General features: G+C 31.5%; 1 protein-coding gene across 2 annotated transcripts in view; it reads right to left on the bottom strand.

The window, feature by feature from the left end:
* LOC104102126 (pseudouridine-5'-phosphate glycosidase) overlaps positions 1-10091 on the bottom strand; it is a 191836-nt gene extending 181745 nt beyond the window's left edge. The window contains exons 1-13 of one of the 2 annotated variants that reach the window (XM_070199586.1): positions 9926-10090; positions 9393-9504; positions 8219-8329; positions 7074-7156; positions 5550-5609; positions 5392-5452; positions 4187-4293; positions 4013-4090; positions 1963-2008; positions 1755-1875; positions 1555-1640; positions 1295-1379; positions 887-988 (exon numbers count right to left, since the gene is read on the bottom strand). In XM_070199586.1, the coding sequence (XP_070055687.1) occupies positions 982-988; positions 1295-1379; positions 1555-1640; positions 1755-1875; positions 1963-2008; positions 4013-4090; positions 4187-4293; positions 5392-5452; positions 5550-5609; positions 7074-7156; positions 8219-8329; positions 9393-9504; positions 9926-9997 (1029 nt within the window). In that variant the 5' untranslated portion in view covers positions 9998-10090 and the 3' untranslated portion in view covers positions 887-981. Of the gene's footprint in view, positions 1-886; positions 989-1294; positions 1380-1554; positions 1641-1754; positions 1876-1962; positions 2009-4012; positions 4091-4186; positions 4294-5391; positions 5453-5549; positions 5610-7073; positions 7157-8218; positions 8330-9392; positions 9505-9925 lie in introns of those variants that run through there. The other variant, XM_070199587.1, reaches the window with a different exon arrangement.
* Between the last annotated feature and the right edge of the window lie 7116 nt (positions 10092-17207).

Raw genomic sequence — 17207 nt, 5'->3', positions numbered from 1 at the left:
CTTAACTCTACGAGATTTGAGCCGACTCATTTGTCGATTATTTGCCATGTGCTGCATCTTTATGCCTCAAAGATCAATATTAGAGAAAATTATCAATCTGTATACTTGTTTCTCTTAAATAGTGGAGTCAGTTTTTGCCAAGATATGGGATAATACGGATATGTTGTTGTTGATGTAGTCGTCTAAGATTTGAAAATCATGAAAATTTCAGAGCCTCGAATTTTGAGACTGTGATTGTCCATCGATTACTATGTTATAAAATAATACTAATAATCTAGTAATCTTGCCCGCATATTCGTTGGTTTTTTTCCAGCTTTTCGAGCCATGTATACTACCTAATTGTCACTTTCATATATAATTAGATGAAAGGAATTTCTTGAAATATCTGAAACGGTATTCTGAACAAGAAATTTCCTAGTTGGTAGTTCAAATTAGGAAAAACAAACTTGAGGTTCATTCTCTTGAAGATAGGTAAAAGGTTATAGCATCATCTCTCAAATGGTTTGATCAATACTAGTCAAATGGGATAGACATATTTCTAAGCTCAGAGGCCATTTTACATTTTACACACACACGCCATATATATATATATATATATATATATATATATATATATATATATATATATATATACACTCAACCACCTGATCAGCCAGGAGACCGTCTTTAACTTCTCTATACATGGGGATCATGGGGGAAAGTACTCCCAACGGAGCAAAGACAAGCTTCTATCGCTAATGTCATGCTTCCTTTGCTATGCCCCTCGCTTAGCCCCGCTCTTTGGTTTAGGATGGATCCGGACTAGAAGCGAAAATACCGTAAAAATGGCTTCAGACTTGGAGCTTAAAGTGCTTAGCTGATATCATAGGGAGAAGGGCAAAATATCTTTTCCGATGATCAGCCACACTGGCACTGAGACACAGTCCGGACTCCCACGGGGCAGCAGTGGGGAATCTTGAACAATGAGCGAAAGCCAGAGTTTTACAACCTGTGAAGTTACAACGCCCGCTTTTGTTAGCACATATCATTGGAATTTGAAACCAAAAGTTGTAATCAACCCATTATTTAACTATATAATAAGTGAAAGGTTCCTTGGACGACCAAGGGCATTGAGATAAATATAATTTTCTTTGGGGGCATTATGGTAATAGCGTAACCTTATTGACTTCCAAGTGCCCTACTTGAAACACAACGTGTGTTTATTAGCTTAGCTTTTCCTTTTGGTTCCTCTTTGCAATCTGAGAGAATTCTCAGTTGAAAAGAAGAAGAAATGATAACAGAGAGGTACACTAACCTTTTACCACTATGCTTTTGAAGCTGGGCAAGCGAAACAGCAATTTTAGCACCAACAGAGGCATTATTTTTCACGAGTGCAATATCTGAAACTTCATTAAAAAAACTCGAAAGATGGGACAAACTGAAAGAAATAATTTAATTCAGGTTGTACTGTAGAGATGATTAAAATAATTTATTGTGAAATTTTTCTTTCTCCACCTGGACTTGATGAATGATATGCAAACTAAAAATCATATAGCAACATCAGATAAAGGATACTTGAAGCCAGAGATGCTCCACCAGTAAGTTCGTTCACTCTTGCAAGCAAGAATGGAGTTTCAGCATTGCCAGTTATCTTCTTCTCTCTGAGGTTTGCAATTCCATCCCACCATTAATATGTCAGAAGTATGTGGAAAAGGCAATTAAGGTTCAAAGAACCATGTGCTTCCGTAAATAAGAGGCTTCAGCAGAATACTCACCGTGCTTCTTGGAGAGCTTGCTGTATTGCCGACTCAATCAAACTTCCAGAAGCAGAATGCTCCCGTGGAATGGGAAGTGCTATCAATATTCCACTCTTCCGCTCAAGTCTTATATTTGCGTCTGCAGTCAAAGTTAGAGAATACAAGAAAAAATGCTATAATTAACGAGTAAATGAATGATGGAAGGAATAGGTCTGGGGCTGCTTACCAATAACTCGAGCACAATGTTCTGGCGATTCTACACGAGCAGGTGCCTAAGTTTTATGTCAAAAGATAACCAATTAGAAAACATGATGTAATGTTCATTACAAATATAATTAAGAAAATATGATCTGGTGTTAACTGAAATTACATGAGACTGCTCATAAGTTATCCAAACATTCCAAAAGAAAAGAAGTGATCTATTCACCTATGCTAACTAATATGAAATCAGTTTCTTCTGAGCCTCCCATCATTCCCAATAGTCAAGGGAATGAAAATATTAGAAAAGGAAGAGAACCCACCTTTTGACCATGTTAGTGTTTGGTGTTGACAGACAGCACATTTCAGCAGGTAACAATGGTTGATTCCTTTTTCCTATACTTCACTCTTTCACAGTTCAGTATAACAATTTACTCTCTCCGTTTCATTTTATATGGAGGTGTTCACCGGGCGTTTGACCCATAAACTTTATATATATACCATACCAAAGGTAGTCTTAGAACTTGTGGTCTTAAATATGCCACGACGTTCCTATAGCTATAAGAGAATATCATTAGGGGTGAAATGAGAGGTTTAAAATTAAATAAAGTTTCCAAAAATAGAAATATGTCATTCTTTTTTGGACAAACCAAAAGAGTACTACATAAGAAACATATAGGTTAAGATGATATAAGAGTACTACACTCCACTTTGTTTGTTCAATGAAACTTCTAAACCACGCTAATTTTACAATTGCTCCCTTTTAAAGTGAGTATATAAAGATCTACTTATCAAGAGCCTGACAGGCAACTCTTGGAACATTGAGATATAATTATACTCCAGATACATTATAAGCTATATGGCTCACTCAGTTTACTTCTTTCTCCTCATTTATCCTTGGCCAAGTAGCAGAGAGGACATAATATATTATGGCATTTCCGTTCTTCGAAATGTTAGTTTCCAAAATCAAATCCAGAAATAGGCTTCTAGGTTTGAGAATGTGACGACATTTCCCAAAACATTGCTGACTATGCTCCATTCTTTACACCTTTTGTGAGTATAGGGAATTTGGTTTCAAGGTTTTAACCTGAAAAGGGGGTTACTTGTAATATACAGAACAGATGCCAGAAGAGGGATGTAAAAGTGCATTTTGCTCCAAGTTAAAAAGGTTTCAACAGAGATTAATACCTTGGAAACTTTTTCCATCAGGAGAATGTATCATAAATTGCTTGGTGAGTTTCAGAAGGTGCCCTGGAGGAGGATCATATGCAACAATTTTGGTGCTCCTAAATGGATTTTTATACTGAGAATAGCGGCATGGGAAGATTGCATACCAAAGATAGGTTGGCTAAGTGGGGAATAAGTATTAACCAAGAATGTTCCTTGTGCTCTTCGGAATTAGAGACTACCTCTCATCTATTCTTTCAGTGTCCATTTTCTGCAAACATATGGAACAACATTCTGCAATGGCAAGGGATTATGACCAATTGGATGGCAAGAAGAACTGCAGTGGATGATGACCAATTGCAAAGGGAAAACTGCCAGTGATCATATACTCAGAATGGCTATAGCTGGCACTGTGTATCGTCTTTGGAAAGAAAGAAATTTGAGAATTTTCAAGGGAAAAAGCAGGAGTACCGAGCATATCATCAAAACTATTGTTCAGGAGATCTTCTATCGGGGCCAGTCAAAACCTAAGATAGCGAAGAAGTTGCAAACCCTGAATTTTTATCCTATTCAGTGTTTAGCCAGGGTCTGAAGTTGAGGAGAGAACGTTGTGTTCTGCTGAAACTGTAATGTAGTTCTGCATTTTTTTTTTTTCGTTGTAATACTTCCAGTTGGTTAATAAAAAATTTTATTTTCCAAAAAAAAAAAAGGTTTCTACAGATAATCATTGAACAATCTTTTTGAAGCTCCTCTCTTACAGTTGGATCTTAGTGCATCCATGTCCTCTTTTATGCCTTGTGGAACAAATGTTGTACTAATGTAAAAACATCTTCTTTTCTTTGAGTGGAACAGTTGGAAAGGGATCTATATGATGGGTACATATAACATAGGGTTAATAACAAGATGTGAACCTTGCAGCCACTGGTTTGTGTGAAGAAAGCAGGGAACTCATCGGTTTTATATGCTGCAACAGTAACTCTTTGAGTTTCCTGTAGGTCACGATAGAAAAAGAAAGGGTTGAATTTCCATGTCATCCATTATCATGTATAAGAGATCTGAAGTAAAATAAGAATGTTGGTACAAACCAAATATTCAAGTGTTCGGGGAATATCTAGTATCGATTTTACACCAGCAGAGATCACAGCCACAGGAGTATTTCCAAGCTCGGTAAGATCAGAAGAAATATCCAATGCTGTAAAAATAAATCCATAAGAACTACTCAAACATAATAAATAAAAAAATAAATGCGAACAAGAAAAGAAAAGTTGAAAGCTAAAGAAGTGCTTATTTCATTACGAAAATGTTTGCTACCTTAAACAAAAAATGCTTGAAGAGAGCTCTAAATGACAACCATGTAGAGATCGGGTTTATTAGAAGCAGCCTAATAATCCCACAATATAAGGAGACAACATTCCATTGTGGGACACTCTAACTCCCTGCATGCACAGACCCGGACATCTAGAGCGTGGATAGCAATAATATGGGGGCCAACATCGGATAAACCAAGAATAGAGATAAAACTGTCTTTGATACCATGTGAGAAATAAAGACACATGAGAAATGAAGAATGTTAAGAAAATGGACCATGGCTCTATCCCAACCCCTTAAAGGCTAGCTTATAAGGTGAGAATTGTCAAAACCATGGAAGGAGATAACAGTTCTCTCAACCTATGACACTCTTACACCCCTCCTAGCAGACCAGGTCTAGACATTTGGAGCACGGGAAACAAGTAAAGCAAGAATAGGGATGGCACTTACTTTGATATCATGTTAAGAAAATGAACTTTGATCTTAACTCGACCTCAAAAGCTAGCTTATAAGGTAAGAATTGCCCAAGATCATTTAAGTAGCAAACAGTTCATAGTGATGGAGACATTCTAAGCACCTCATATTAACCAGGTCCGTAGATCTAGAGCCATTTACATAAGTTGAAAATCATTATATTTGGAGCTAATCAGCAAGATAATCATCTGAAGAAGCTCTACATTGCTCCTGGTAATAGGTTGGAGCTGAACACCCTCGCTTAGTGCAACTCATGCTTTATTCATATTGATGATACTGCTGATCACTTACCAGTCTGTACACTAAAATGTCCTTGACATGCATCTTGTTCTCCATTCTTGATTTTTATTTATCAAACAAATACTTGTTTGCCAACTATTGTCAACAAATGATCAACGTAATTTGGCAAGCTATCATTCTAATTAAAAATCAGATGCTACCAAGCAAAATGCATAATTCTAGCATCACCACATAGACAAAGCACATATATAAGCATTGATTTACTCACTGTTCTCTCCATGTCTATGAACTCCTCCAATACCACCGGTCACAAATATTGGAATACCAACCTACAAGATAGGGAAGATACTTTTGACAAAAGATCCAGATGAATCAGAAGAAAACAAGCAATATACTAGAGAAATCCAATATGAATGCAGTCATCACCATTGAAGCAAGATACATTGTTGCAGAGACAGTAGTTGCTCCATTCTCCCTGCCTGCCATCTAGAAAAAAATACAAGAAACAGTAACTTAGAAAAAACTTAATTTGACAGCTTTGTGGCGGCTTCCCAAGAATATTTGTAGGATCCTGGAAGATATCCAAACATATGCTTCGGACTTTTTGAAAGGGAAAACTTAAAGATGAAGCATATATCTAGCATTCTATGGCTTAAAACACGTGAAAGACAACAGATGCCAGTCAGAGACAAAAGGTAGAGCCAAATATAACAATGTCCAGAAGATTGCACACCTTTGAGTACTTAATAATAGACATCAATAGTGCAAAATCAAAAAAGAGTGTGGCATCATCATTTGTTCTTGGTTCTTTCCACCCTACTAATTATAATTTTTAGCAACAGCACACATCACAATTCCACTCCAATTAAAAGACCAACAATATTATTCTTTCACTCTTTAAACCAAAACAAGAATATTATAATCCCATCAAGGATGGAATTTTATGAGATTTCATTAAGGTGGTTTGTTCATAAATGGTGATGATAATCATGTCCATTGCTGTGATTAACTACAGATAAATTCCTTGTAAGCTTATATGACAAGAGAAGTAAGTTTTTAGTAGGGGGCAGGCAAATTGTCATAGTTATATGGGTGAACTTATATTGAAGGCTTGTTGTAAGTTTGAGGGGGAAATATTTATAAGTGCAATCTTGAAGAAAAATACTTCACAGGAATTAAAGCAATCTTATCGTAGGTGGAGGTTAGTGGTGCATGGTTGGGAGAGCATGTCTAAGAAGAGAAGGAGATTCTAGTGAATCGCGAACAAAATCCAGGCTTCTGGAATTGATGCCTTCAGGACAAAACCATACAAGCGAATGATCAATTCTCTTTCAATGTCAAGGCTCACACACTAATTAACAAGTGAGACGGCTCAAGCTGTTTGTGTGAAGAGCTTTTTCGTCATCTTTTGGTATGTTTCTGAAAGGAACAATGAAGTAAAAAGGTTTTAAAGTAAATAAGTAAACCTTCTTTTTAATTTAAAAGTCACGCTTTCCTCAAAATACTTAAAAATGTGGTAAAGGGAGGAATAATCAATAATAAAACGTTTTGTTATAATATGAGAAATGTCTTCCTAGAAATATTTAGAACTGTAAAATGGGAGTGTAAAACAAACATAGGATAGTGCAAGCTCTGATGAAGTATATTTGTAAACTTATATAGTCATCATCAAGACACTCATAATTCTGCCAGCATACATTACAAAACAAGCTATCTGTGGCATACTAGCTTGTGGCATACTATTTTCTCTAAGTCCATGAGGCTTTTTCATGTCACAACTCGAGATACACACACACATAAAAAAAAAGCACGCACACACAGAGTCAAAATTTATTCCTAGAGCTTGTGATATTAAGTTTCAGCAGTCAAAACAAATATTTTAACAAATATAATAAAGGCAAACAAGATATAATTGCCCAAGCAACATCACGTAGTTTGGAATTGACTTACAACAACTGCAATGTCTCTACTAGCAGTTTTTCGAGCTTTGCTACCAAGACGTGCTAGAATCTCTAGTTCTTCTGTAGTCAAGCCTACCATAAAGAATATAATTCATGGTTAAAATATTTTACATGCTACTATGATTTTCCCAGTTAAAAGAAAGTTAGCACAAGAATAACACAACTCAGAAATAGCGTAAGGTCATGCAAGTATTTCAAGTTTTTTCATGTCAGAAGTTCACAGACTTTGAGCCAAGAGTACCAGATTAAATTTGACGAGCAGATGATGATCGGTACCAATGGCTATTAGTTAGTAATGATGTCGATATTCTGGAGATGCCGTGTTCATTTTTTACATTTCCTCACAATGTGTAAGTTTAACAAATAAGTTTGATATCAAAGATTCAAAGCTGCTGTAGAACATGAAGTTTCTGAAATTAGTTAAGTACAAGATGCCAAGATGGATATGGTTTCATGGCCGAGAAGAGTAGATGCTCTAAAAAAGGTCACTTTCCATGCCAAATTGCTCATCTTCACATTTCATTTCAAAAAAATTCCACTCCATTTCAAATTGTTCATGTTCACATTAACATTCAGAGAAACCTTCCAAGTAAATTTTTTATGAAGAAATTGGGAAGGTCAAAACTTTGAGACAACTCTCAGATACTCATGGAATATGCATCAGCCATATGCCAGTGCTGGAATATGATAGAGCATTGAAGCCAATGTACATTAATGTAGCAGCGTATATTTTGAAGACACACTAGTACTTTGTAAAAAATCCATTTCTATCATAAGAGAAAGATATTAGAGTTGATCAATCATCAATTCAATTGAGCTACCAAAAGTCAAAATTTAGCATGAGTATGGAGTAAATCGATAACCAGATAAAACATATACAACTTAGTCTCTATTGATAGTTACGATGCATATCAAGAAGCTAAGAACAAAGAGGTGATGTTTATTGCAGATTACTGTTACTCGAGCACAAGCAGACTGCCACGAGGTCCTTGAACACTTTAGGGAGAGATGTGATGAACTTAGCATCCTAGAGATCAATCCCACTTTTGTGTCAAAGTACCTCCAACCAAGAAATGAGAAAAGAAGAAAGAATGGTATAAAGAAAAAAGAGGGGGGAAAGCCTCAAATGAACACCTATGCATGGTACGCCATCCAGAATAGCGATAGTTGCAGGTACAGCTCCATTCTCCCTCACAATGACCTCCAACTCTTTGGCTGTCTCAAAATTCTGAGGATAAGGCATTCCTGGAAACAGAAAGAAAAGCCATAGTTGGAGCTACTATTAATAAAACATAAATGAGAAAGTATTACATGTAAGGTTAAGTAAGGCTAACTACTGAAATGCATTGTTGCACGGTCTAAGTCTTAATCTCAGTCTGTCACGCGCAGTAAGGCCACAGTTGACAATGCAAGACATTGATCATACAGGTAACACCTTATTTTCACTATATAAATGTGACGTGGAACTCTCCATCTTTTATTTTCCTATTTTATTTGGGAGAGCAGGGTATGGGGAGGAAGAATCGATATCAGGGGCAGACCTAGTGCATAAACAGCGTCGCCTGAACTACAGCTTTCAGCTACAACCTTGTGTGTATATATTGTGTGTGTATATATATATATACACACACACAATATATATATATATATAATATGTGTGTGTGTGTGTGTGTGTGTGTGTGAGAGAGAGAGAGAGAGAGAGAGAGAGAGAGAGAGAGAGAGAGAGAGAGAGAGAGAGAGAGAGAGAGAGAGAGAGAGAGAGAGAGTGAAAATCCATTAAAGTTGATATTTTAAGACAACTGAACGGAATGCTTCAAGAGAGGCAGTGGGTGCAAAGACATTTTCTCCTCAAGCCAATTAATCTTCTGAACCCACTGACTGTTCATCCTACATCTGCCCCTCATGGAGATCGAGTAAATTTTATTTCTGAATTTAACTTAACAACATTACTTCTCATCTATATTTCCATTACATTTTGTTTTCTACTCCCTAAACGAAGTACAAATTATATATATAAATAAGTATATATATATATATATATATATATATATATATATATATATATATTTTGGAAGTACAAAATTATATTCACTAACACAAGCTTTGGATTGTAATAACAATTAAACACAAGGTTTTTGCCTGCGGCAGGATTCAAACCCGTAACGTGCCCCCAGCCCACACATCACAAGCTGCACTCTTACCACTAGTACGAATTACTACGACATAATTCCCTTCATTAGTACTAGTAACATATAGACAATATAAGCAGACGATTTAATTGAGCAATGAGGTCAAAATTTTCATGTACCATGAGATATTATGGTGGATTCGAGTGCAACAATTGGGCTGCCAATTTTTAGTGCTTCTGATACCTCAGGTGATATCTTAATCCACTCCAACTTTTGACCATCAGATCCAGCCTATAAAGCGTGAGAAAGAATTAACCATCAGGAAAAAATAGCATTTTTCCGATAACTAAAATTGGACAAATTTTCTTAGAAATTAAGGCATTGATAATTTGATTAGTAATTAACAATCTCGGAACTTGCTTTTGAATTGCAAAAAGGATAATTGTTAGTAAGAAAGAGTGATTTTTAGAGCTACCTTAGAGGCAGAAACTGATGAAATGAAGTGTCCATTTTGGTAAAGATATAACCAGAAATATAAGTTCATTGTTCGCAAAAAATAGCTTTCCATAAATGAAACTGGACAAACTTTCTTAGATATTAAGGTATTTGTAATTTGATTAGTATTTCAACATCACAATCCTGCTTTTGAATTGCAAAAGGAAAAAAAAAAAAAGGTAATCAAGTAGTAAGACAGTGTGATTTTTAGTGGTACCTTAGAGGCAAAAGCTGCTGAAGTTAAGTGTCGAGTGAGGATTTCGAGCCTAGAATTAGCGGAAGAAGCCATGAATCAGTTTTGATTTCTCAGTAAAATTCACAGGGTAGAGGGCAGGTAGCGTCGCTAGGTTTTTTGTTGCCTGTGAACTCGCATTCGGTGAATGCGACTTATAACTCGCATTCGGTGAATGCGACTTAACTTCCCCTACCACGGTAAAGTTCGATAGAAAATGATAAATGACTCCTTAGCAGTTTTGTCCAATAATTTTGTCAAATGTGAGCTTTTTAATCTTCGTCTCATATTTAATAAATTTTAATTATTAGTTTAAAAAACATAATGTCAATATATCTTGAGGAAAAAAATTATATATTAACAAAAGAAAATAAACAAGTCAAATCATCTATATCTATATATCTATATATCTATATTTATATATCTATATCTATAATAAAAGGAGAGGCAAAAGCACACTATTAAGACAAGTGGCATAACCACAAAAAGATAAGTGGCATTATTAAGACAAATATATATATAATAAAAGGAGAGGCAAAAGCACACTATTAAGACAAGTGGCATAACCACAAAAAGATAAGTGGCATTATTAAGACAAAACAAACTACCTTTTTAACTAAAACAAATCTTTTTAAATTTTGAATTAATTGGTTACTCTATTTGAATTAATAAATAGAGATATCTTATAATTAGTTATATTAAAAAATCGAAAATATAAAAAATTATCTATCTATATCTATCTTCTATCTATATATAATAAAAGGAGAGGCAAAAGCATATTATTTTAAAATTATTTTAAATAAAAAACTAAATTGAAAAAAATAAAAAATTGCAAATTCAAATTTGGGAGTAGTTTTAAGTTGGAGTTTTAAGACAAAATAAACTACCTTTCTAACTAAAAAATCTTTTGAATTTTAAATTTTGAATTAATTGGTCACTCTATTTGAATTAATAAGTATATATATCTTACCATTAGCTATAATAAAAATCGAAAAAAATAATTACCCATTCAAATTAGGGAGTAGTTTCAAGTTGGAGTTTTAAAAATATATTAAAATAAAAAAATCTATTTTCTCTCTATATATAATAAAAGAAGAGGCAAAAGCACATTATTAAAATAAGTGGCATAACCACAAAAAGCCAAGTGGCATTGTGAAGACAAAATAAATTACCTTTTTAACTAAAAAGACCTTTTTAAATTTTGAATTAATTGGTTACTCTATTTGAATTAATAAATATAGATATCTTATAATTAGCTATATTAAAAAACAAAAATATTTTTAAAAAAACAACTACCCATTCAAATTGGGGAGTAGTTTCAAGTTGGAGTTTTAAAGTTATTTTAAAATAAAATCTATAATAAAAGGAGAGGCAAAAGCACACTATTAAGACAAGTGGCATAACCACAAAAAGATAAGTGGCATTATTAAGACAAATATATATAATAAAAGGAGAGGCAAAAGCACACTATTAAGACAAGTGGCATAACCACAAAAAGATAAGTGGCATTATTAAGACAAAACAAACTACCTTTTTAACTAAAACAAATCTTTTTAAATTTTGAATTAATTGGTTACTCTATTTGAATTAATAAATAGAGATATCTTATAATTAGTTATATTAAAAAATCGAAAATATAAAAAATTATCTATCTATATCTATCTTCTATCTATATATAATAAAAGGAGAGGCAAAAGCATATTATTTTAAAATTATTTTAAATAAAAAACTAAATTGAAAAAAATAAAAAATTGCAAATTCAAATTTGGGAGTAGTTTTAAGTTGGAGTTTTAAGACAAAATAAACTACCTTTCTAACTAAAAAATCTTTTGAATTTTAAATTTTGAATTAATTGGTTACTCTATTTGAATTAATAAGTATATATATCTTACAATTAGCTATAATAAAAATCGAAAAAAATAATTACCCATTCAAATTAGGGAGTAGTTTCAAGTTGGAGTTTTAAAAATATATTAAAATAAAAAAATCTATCTTTTCTCTATATATAATAAAAGAAGAGGCAAAAGCACATTATTAAAATAAGTGGCATAACCACAAAAAGCCAAGTGGCATTGTGAAGACAAAATAAATTACCTTTTTAACTAAAAAGACCTTTTTAAATTTTGAATTAATTGGTTACTCTATTTGAATTAATAAATATAGATATCTTATAATTAGCTATATTAAAAAACAAAATATTTTTAAAAAAACAACTACCCATTCAAATTGGGGAGTAGTTTCAAGTTGGAGTTTTAAAGTTATTTTAAAATAAAATATGAAAAAAAAGAAAAAATTAAATTAGCTACAACAAAAAAAATGAAAATATATTTTTTTTTTTAAAAACTACGTATTCATGTTGGGGAATAGTTTCAGGTTGCAGTTTTAAAATTATTTAAAAATAAAAAAAGAAAATAAAGAAATAAAATATTGCCAATTCATATTGCGGTGTGGTTTCATTTTGGAGTTTTTAAATTATTCTAAAATGAAAAAACGGAAATAAAGTAATAAACAATTGCCAATTTAAATTGGAAAAAAATTCTTTTTAATATAGTAGTCTATATATATATACAAAAAGAGAAGTAAATATTTATATGATTCCAAGTGGTATAATCATAAGACGCCAAGTATAGATTTTTAGGACAAAGCTCCAACAAAATTGGTGTTTTAAAATTATTTTAAATAAAAAATGAAATTAAAAAATAAAGAATTGCCAATTCAAATTTGGGAGTAGTTTCAAGTTGGAGTTTTAAGAAAAAATAAACTACATTTCTAACATTAAAATCATTAGAATTTTAAATTTTGAATTAATTAGTTTCTCTATTTGAATTAATAAATATAGATATCTTATAATTATCTAAAATAAAAAACGAAAAAAGAAATTACCCATTCAAATTGGGGAGTAGTTTCAAGTTGGAGTTTTAAAAATATTTTAAAATAAAAAAACAAATGAAAAAATAAAATTAGCTATAATAAAAAAACTAAAATATATAAATAAACGAAATACCCATTTAAATTGGGAGTAGTTTCAAGTTGGAGTTTTAAAATTATTTAAAAAAATAAAAAAATACAAAAATAAAGAAATAAAAAAAACTTTAAATCAAATGAAAAATACAAAAAGTCAAGTGGCATTGTTAAGACAAAATATGTTTCAAGTGGCATTCAAACTAGGGAGTAGTTTCAAGTTGGAGAATTATTTTAAAACTAAAAAACAAAAAATAAGAAAAAATTAAATTTGCTACAGTAAAAACGAATATATATATATATATATATATATATATATATATATATATATATATATATATATATATATATATATATATATATATATATATATATATATATATTCAAGTTGGGGAGTAGTTTTGGTTACTCCCTTTCTAACTAAAAAAACCTTTGAATTTTAAATTTTGAATTAATAAATAAAGATATCTTATAATTTGGTATAATAAAAAAAGGAAAAAAAACTACTCATTCAAATTGGAGAGTAGTTTCAAGTTGGAGTTTTACAAATATTTTAAACTGAAAATAACAAAATAACGAAAAAATAAAATTAGATATAATAAAAATAAATAAAAAATATATAATAAAAAAATATCCATTAAAATTGGGGAATAGTTTCAAGTTGGAGCTTTAAAATAATTTAAAATAAAAAAATGAAAATAGAAATGAAGAATACGAAAATATAAAGATACTATTAGGATATTATACATAAGATATATATATATATATATATATATATATATAATGCTAATCTCTTTATACTTTTAATGAATTCAAAATTATAATTTAGTAAAAGAATATTACATTATTTAAATTTTTAATAAAATACAAAATTTGAAAACTAATCAAATAAGTATTATAGCAGAAAAGAATGTACGAAAATAGGGAGATAGAGATAATTTTATGATATTTATATTTTTAATTAATTAAAAAAAATAAAATATAAATAAATAACACTCAAAAAAATTATCAATAGTACTAAGTACGTGCTAATTCAATAATAAAAATAAAAAAGAACAAATAATTTATTTGATTACTATATGATGTGTATCCTTTAATTTTATATAGATTGTGTTATTTTTTTGCACATTATATTAAATAATAAAATACAACTAAAATTTATTAAATTAATATAATATATTAGATCATAATTTTATAAGCCTAATATTCTGTCAAATTATCTGTGCATCGTGCGGGTTCTTATACTAGTTATCATTAAACTACTCATCGTTTTATCTTAACCGACACTAGTGTTGGGACATGAATTGGTTAATATTTAGGGGGGGATAGTATTTCAAACGGCAAAGGGCCAAATATACCCCTCTACTTTCGAAAACGGTCTAAGAATACCCTTCGTTATACTATTGGGTTATCTATACCCCTGCAGTCATACTTTGGGTTCAAATATACCCCTCATTTAAACGGAGGGACACGTGTCATCGTCCTATTGGTCAATTTTAAATATCTCATAATTAATTAAAAAAAAATATTATCCATACCCGAAAAATATTATTTTTTTTGTAAAAACTGAAAAAACTAAAAAAATATTTTTACTAAAAACTAAAAAAAACGAAAAAAAAATTTCCAGTTTTTACAAAACAACTACTTTAAAAAACTGAAAAATATTTTCTAAAACAATATTTTTGTAAAACTGAAAAACAAAACTGAAAAGTAATTTTCTAAAGCAATTAAAAACTGAAAAAACTGAAATATTTTTAACTAAAAACTGAAAAACAAATATTTGTTTTTTCAGTTTTTACAAAAACACAGCTTTAGAAATTTGCTTTTTAGTTTTTGTTTTCAGTTTTTACAAAAATATTGTTTTAAAAAATATTTTTTAGCTTTTTTTAAAGCAATTTTTTTGTAAAAACTGGTAAAAAAATATTTTCATTTTTTTCAGTTTTTAGTAAAAACAATTTCAGTTTTTACAAAAAAAATTGCTTTAGAAAATTGATTTTCAGTTTTTTTTTTTTCAGTTCTTTCAAAAACATTGTTTTAGAAAATATTTTTCAGTTTTTTCTAAAGCAATGTTTTTGTAAAAACTGGAAAAAAAAAATGTTTTCGTTTTTTTCAGTTTTTAATAAAAATAATTTCAGTTTTTACAAAAACAATTTGCTTTAAAAAATTACTTTTCAGGTATGATTAATGAGTCTTTTTAATTAATTAGAAGATATTTAGAATTGACCAACAGAACGATGACACGTGTACCTCCGTTTAAATGAGGGGTATATTTGAACCCAAAGTATGTGTCACGACCCAGTTTCACCTGTAGGTCGTGATGGCGCCGGACACCGCTGTCAGACAAGCCAACAATAAATACTAAATAAATTCTCATTTTAATATTTTGAAGTCATAGTTGTTCCCCTCAATTAAATAGCAGAAGATGCCATTTACCAAATACGTACTAATATCTTTAAAATTTTTCAATACAGTGTAACCCATAATCATCCCAAAACCCGGGGTCATAAGTGCATGAGCATTTACTAGGGAATTAAAATAAAATACAACATCTGTCTAGAATACAAATTAGACAGAAAAATATAATAACTCTGAAGGAGACTCTGTTAGCTGCGGACCGTAATATAGAATACAGCTCACCTATGTCCCCACAATTATTAACCACACCTCTGCGCCCACAAGGCCGCTATACATATATGTACCTCCATAATAAAATGTGCAGCAAGTATAGTATGAGTACGAAAATAACGTGTACCCAGTAAGTATCAAGCCTAATCTCGAAGAGGTAGAGATAAGATGGCCGACTATGACACTCACTATGGGTCAATAATATTAAATAATCATGAAAATATAAATATTTATATCAACGTGATTCACAGAGTTAACAATAATTTTATTGAACCAGCAGAAGTAATTAAATTCTTTCAATTCCAATAATTCTCAATATATTAATTAAATTCCTTCAATTCAAATAATTTCTAATCTATTAATTAAATCCTTCATTTTCAATAAAAATTCTAATTTATCAAATAGCTTTACAAGCTGCAATTTAATTTCAATAAATTTTTAATTTATCAAATAACTTTACAAGCTATAATAAACTGTCCAAGTATCGTGTAATTATTATTATTATTAAGCACGATTTATGTCGAGGTCGTACGGCCCGATCCAGAGTTTCGTGTACACTGCCGAGGGACGTGCGGCACGATCCATAGATGCATCTATCCTGCCGAGGCGTTCGGCCCGATCCACAAAAAAGGAGGACATTTTCTTATGTACCTCTGGAATAAGAGTATTTATTGTAAAATTTATTCGAGAGGATAACAATTTATTTCAACAATTAATTAATCTAAACAAAAATTAAGCATATGAAAATTTTATATTTTTCTACTTTTCATAACAATTCACAATATATACATCAAATATTTTAATTAATAAAGAATACAATTCACACAGTAATTCATGCTTTGAGTTTTAAACTACCCGGACTTTAGCATTAATAGTAGCTACGCACGGACTCTCGTCACCTCGTGCGTACGTAGCCCCAGCAATTAGCAATAATTATTTAATTTAATCCCTATGGGATAATTTTTTCCTCACAAGCTTAGACAAGAGACTTACCTCGTCTTGCTCCAATTTAATCCACTATAAGGCCTTTTCCACGATTATCCAACTTTGTTTGGCTCGAATCTAGCCAAAATAATTCGATACAATCACTAAAAATTATAGGAATCAATTCTATAAGAAAATACTAAATTTTTAATAAAAATCCCGAAATTAAATAAAAATTCGTCTGTGGGGCCCACATCTCAGAATTCGGCAAAAGTTATGAAATCCGATAACCCATTCAATTATGAGTCCAACCATACTAGTTTCACTCAAATCCGACTCCGAATCGATACCGAAACCTCAAAATTTTATTTCTATGAGATTTCTAAAAAATTCCAAATCTCAATCTCAAAACACTAATTAAATGGTGAAAAACAATGATATATTTATGTTTATAGACCAAATCCAAGTTAGAATCACTTACCTCTGCTCAAGCTCCAATTTGTTAAAAATGGCGAATGAGACGAATGCCCTCTTTTATAATTCTGCCCAGGCAGCCTCGATCCACAGCCTCGATCCACAGCCTCGATCCTCAACCTCGATCCACAGCCTCGATTCTCAGCCTCGATCCACATCCTCGATCCTCGGCCTCGATCCACACCCTCGATTCACAACCATGATCCACAGCCTCGATTCACAACCTCGATCCACAACCTCGATTCACAACCTCGATCCACAACCTCGATTCACATCCTCGATT

Source organism: Nicotiana tomentosiformis, chromosome 4 (assembly GCF_000390325.3).
Source record: "Nicotiana tomentosiformis chromosome 4, ASM39032v3, whole genome shotgun sequence".
NCBI lineage: Eukaryota > Viridiplantae > Streptophyta > Magnoliopsida > Solanales > Solanaceae > Nicotiana > Nicotiana tomentosiformis.
This window is presented reverse-complemented; position numbering and strand designations above follow the sequence as displayed.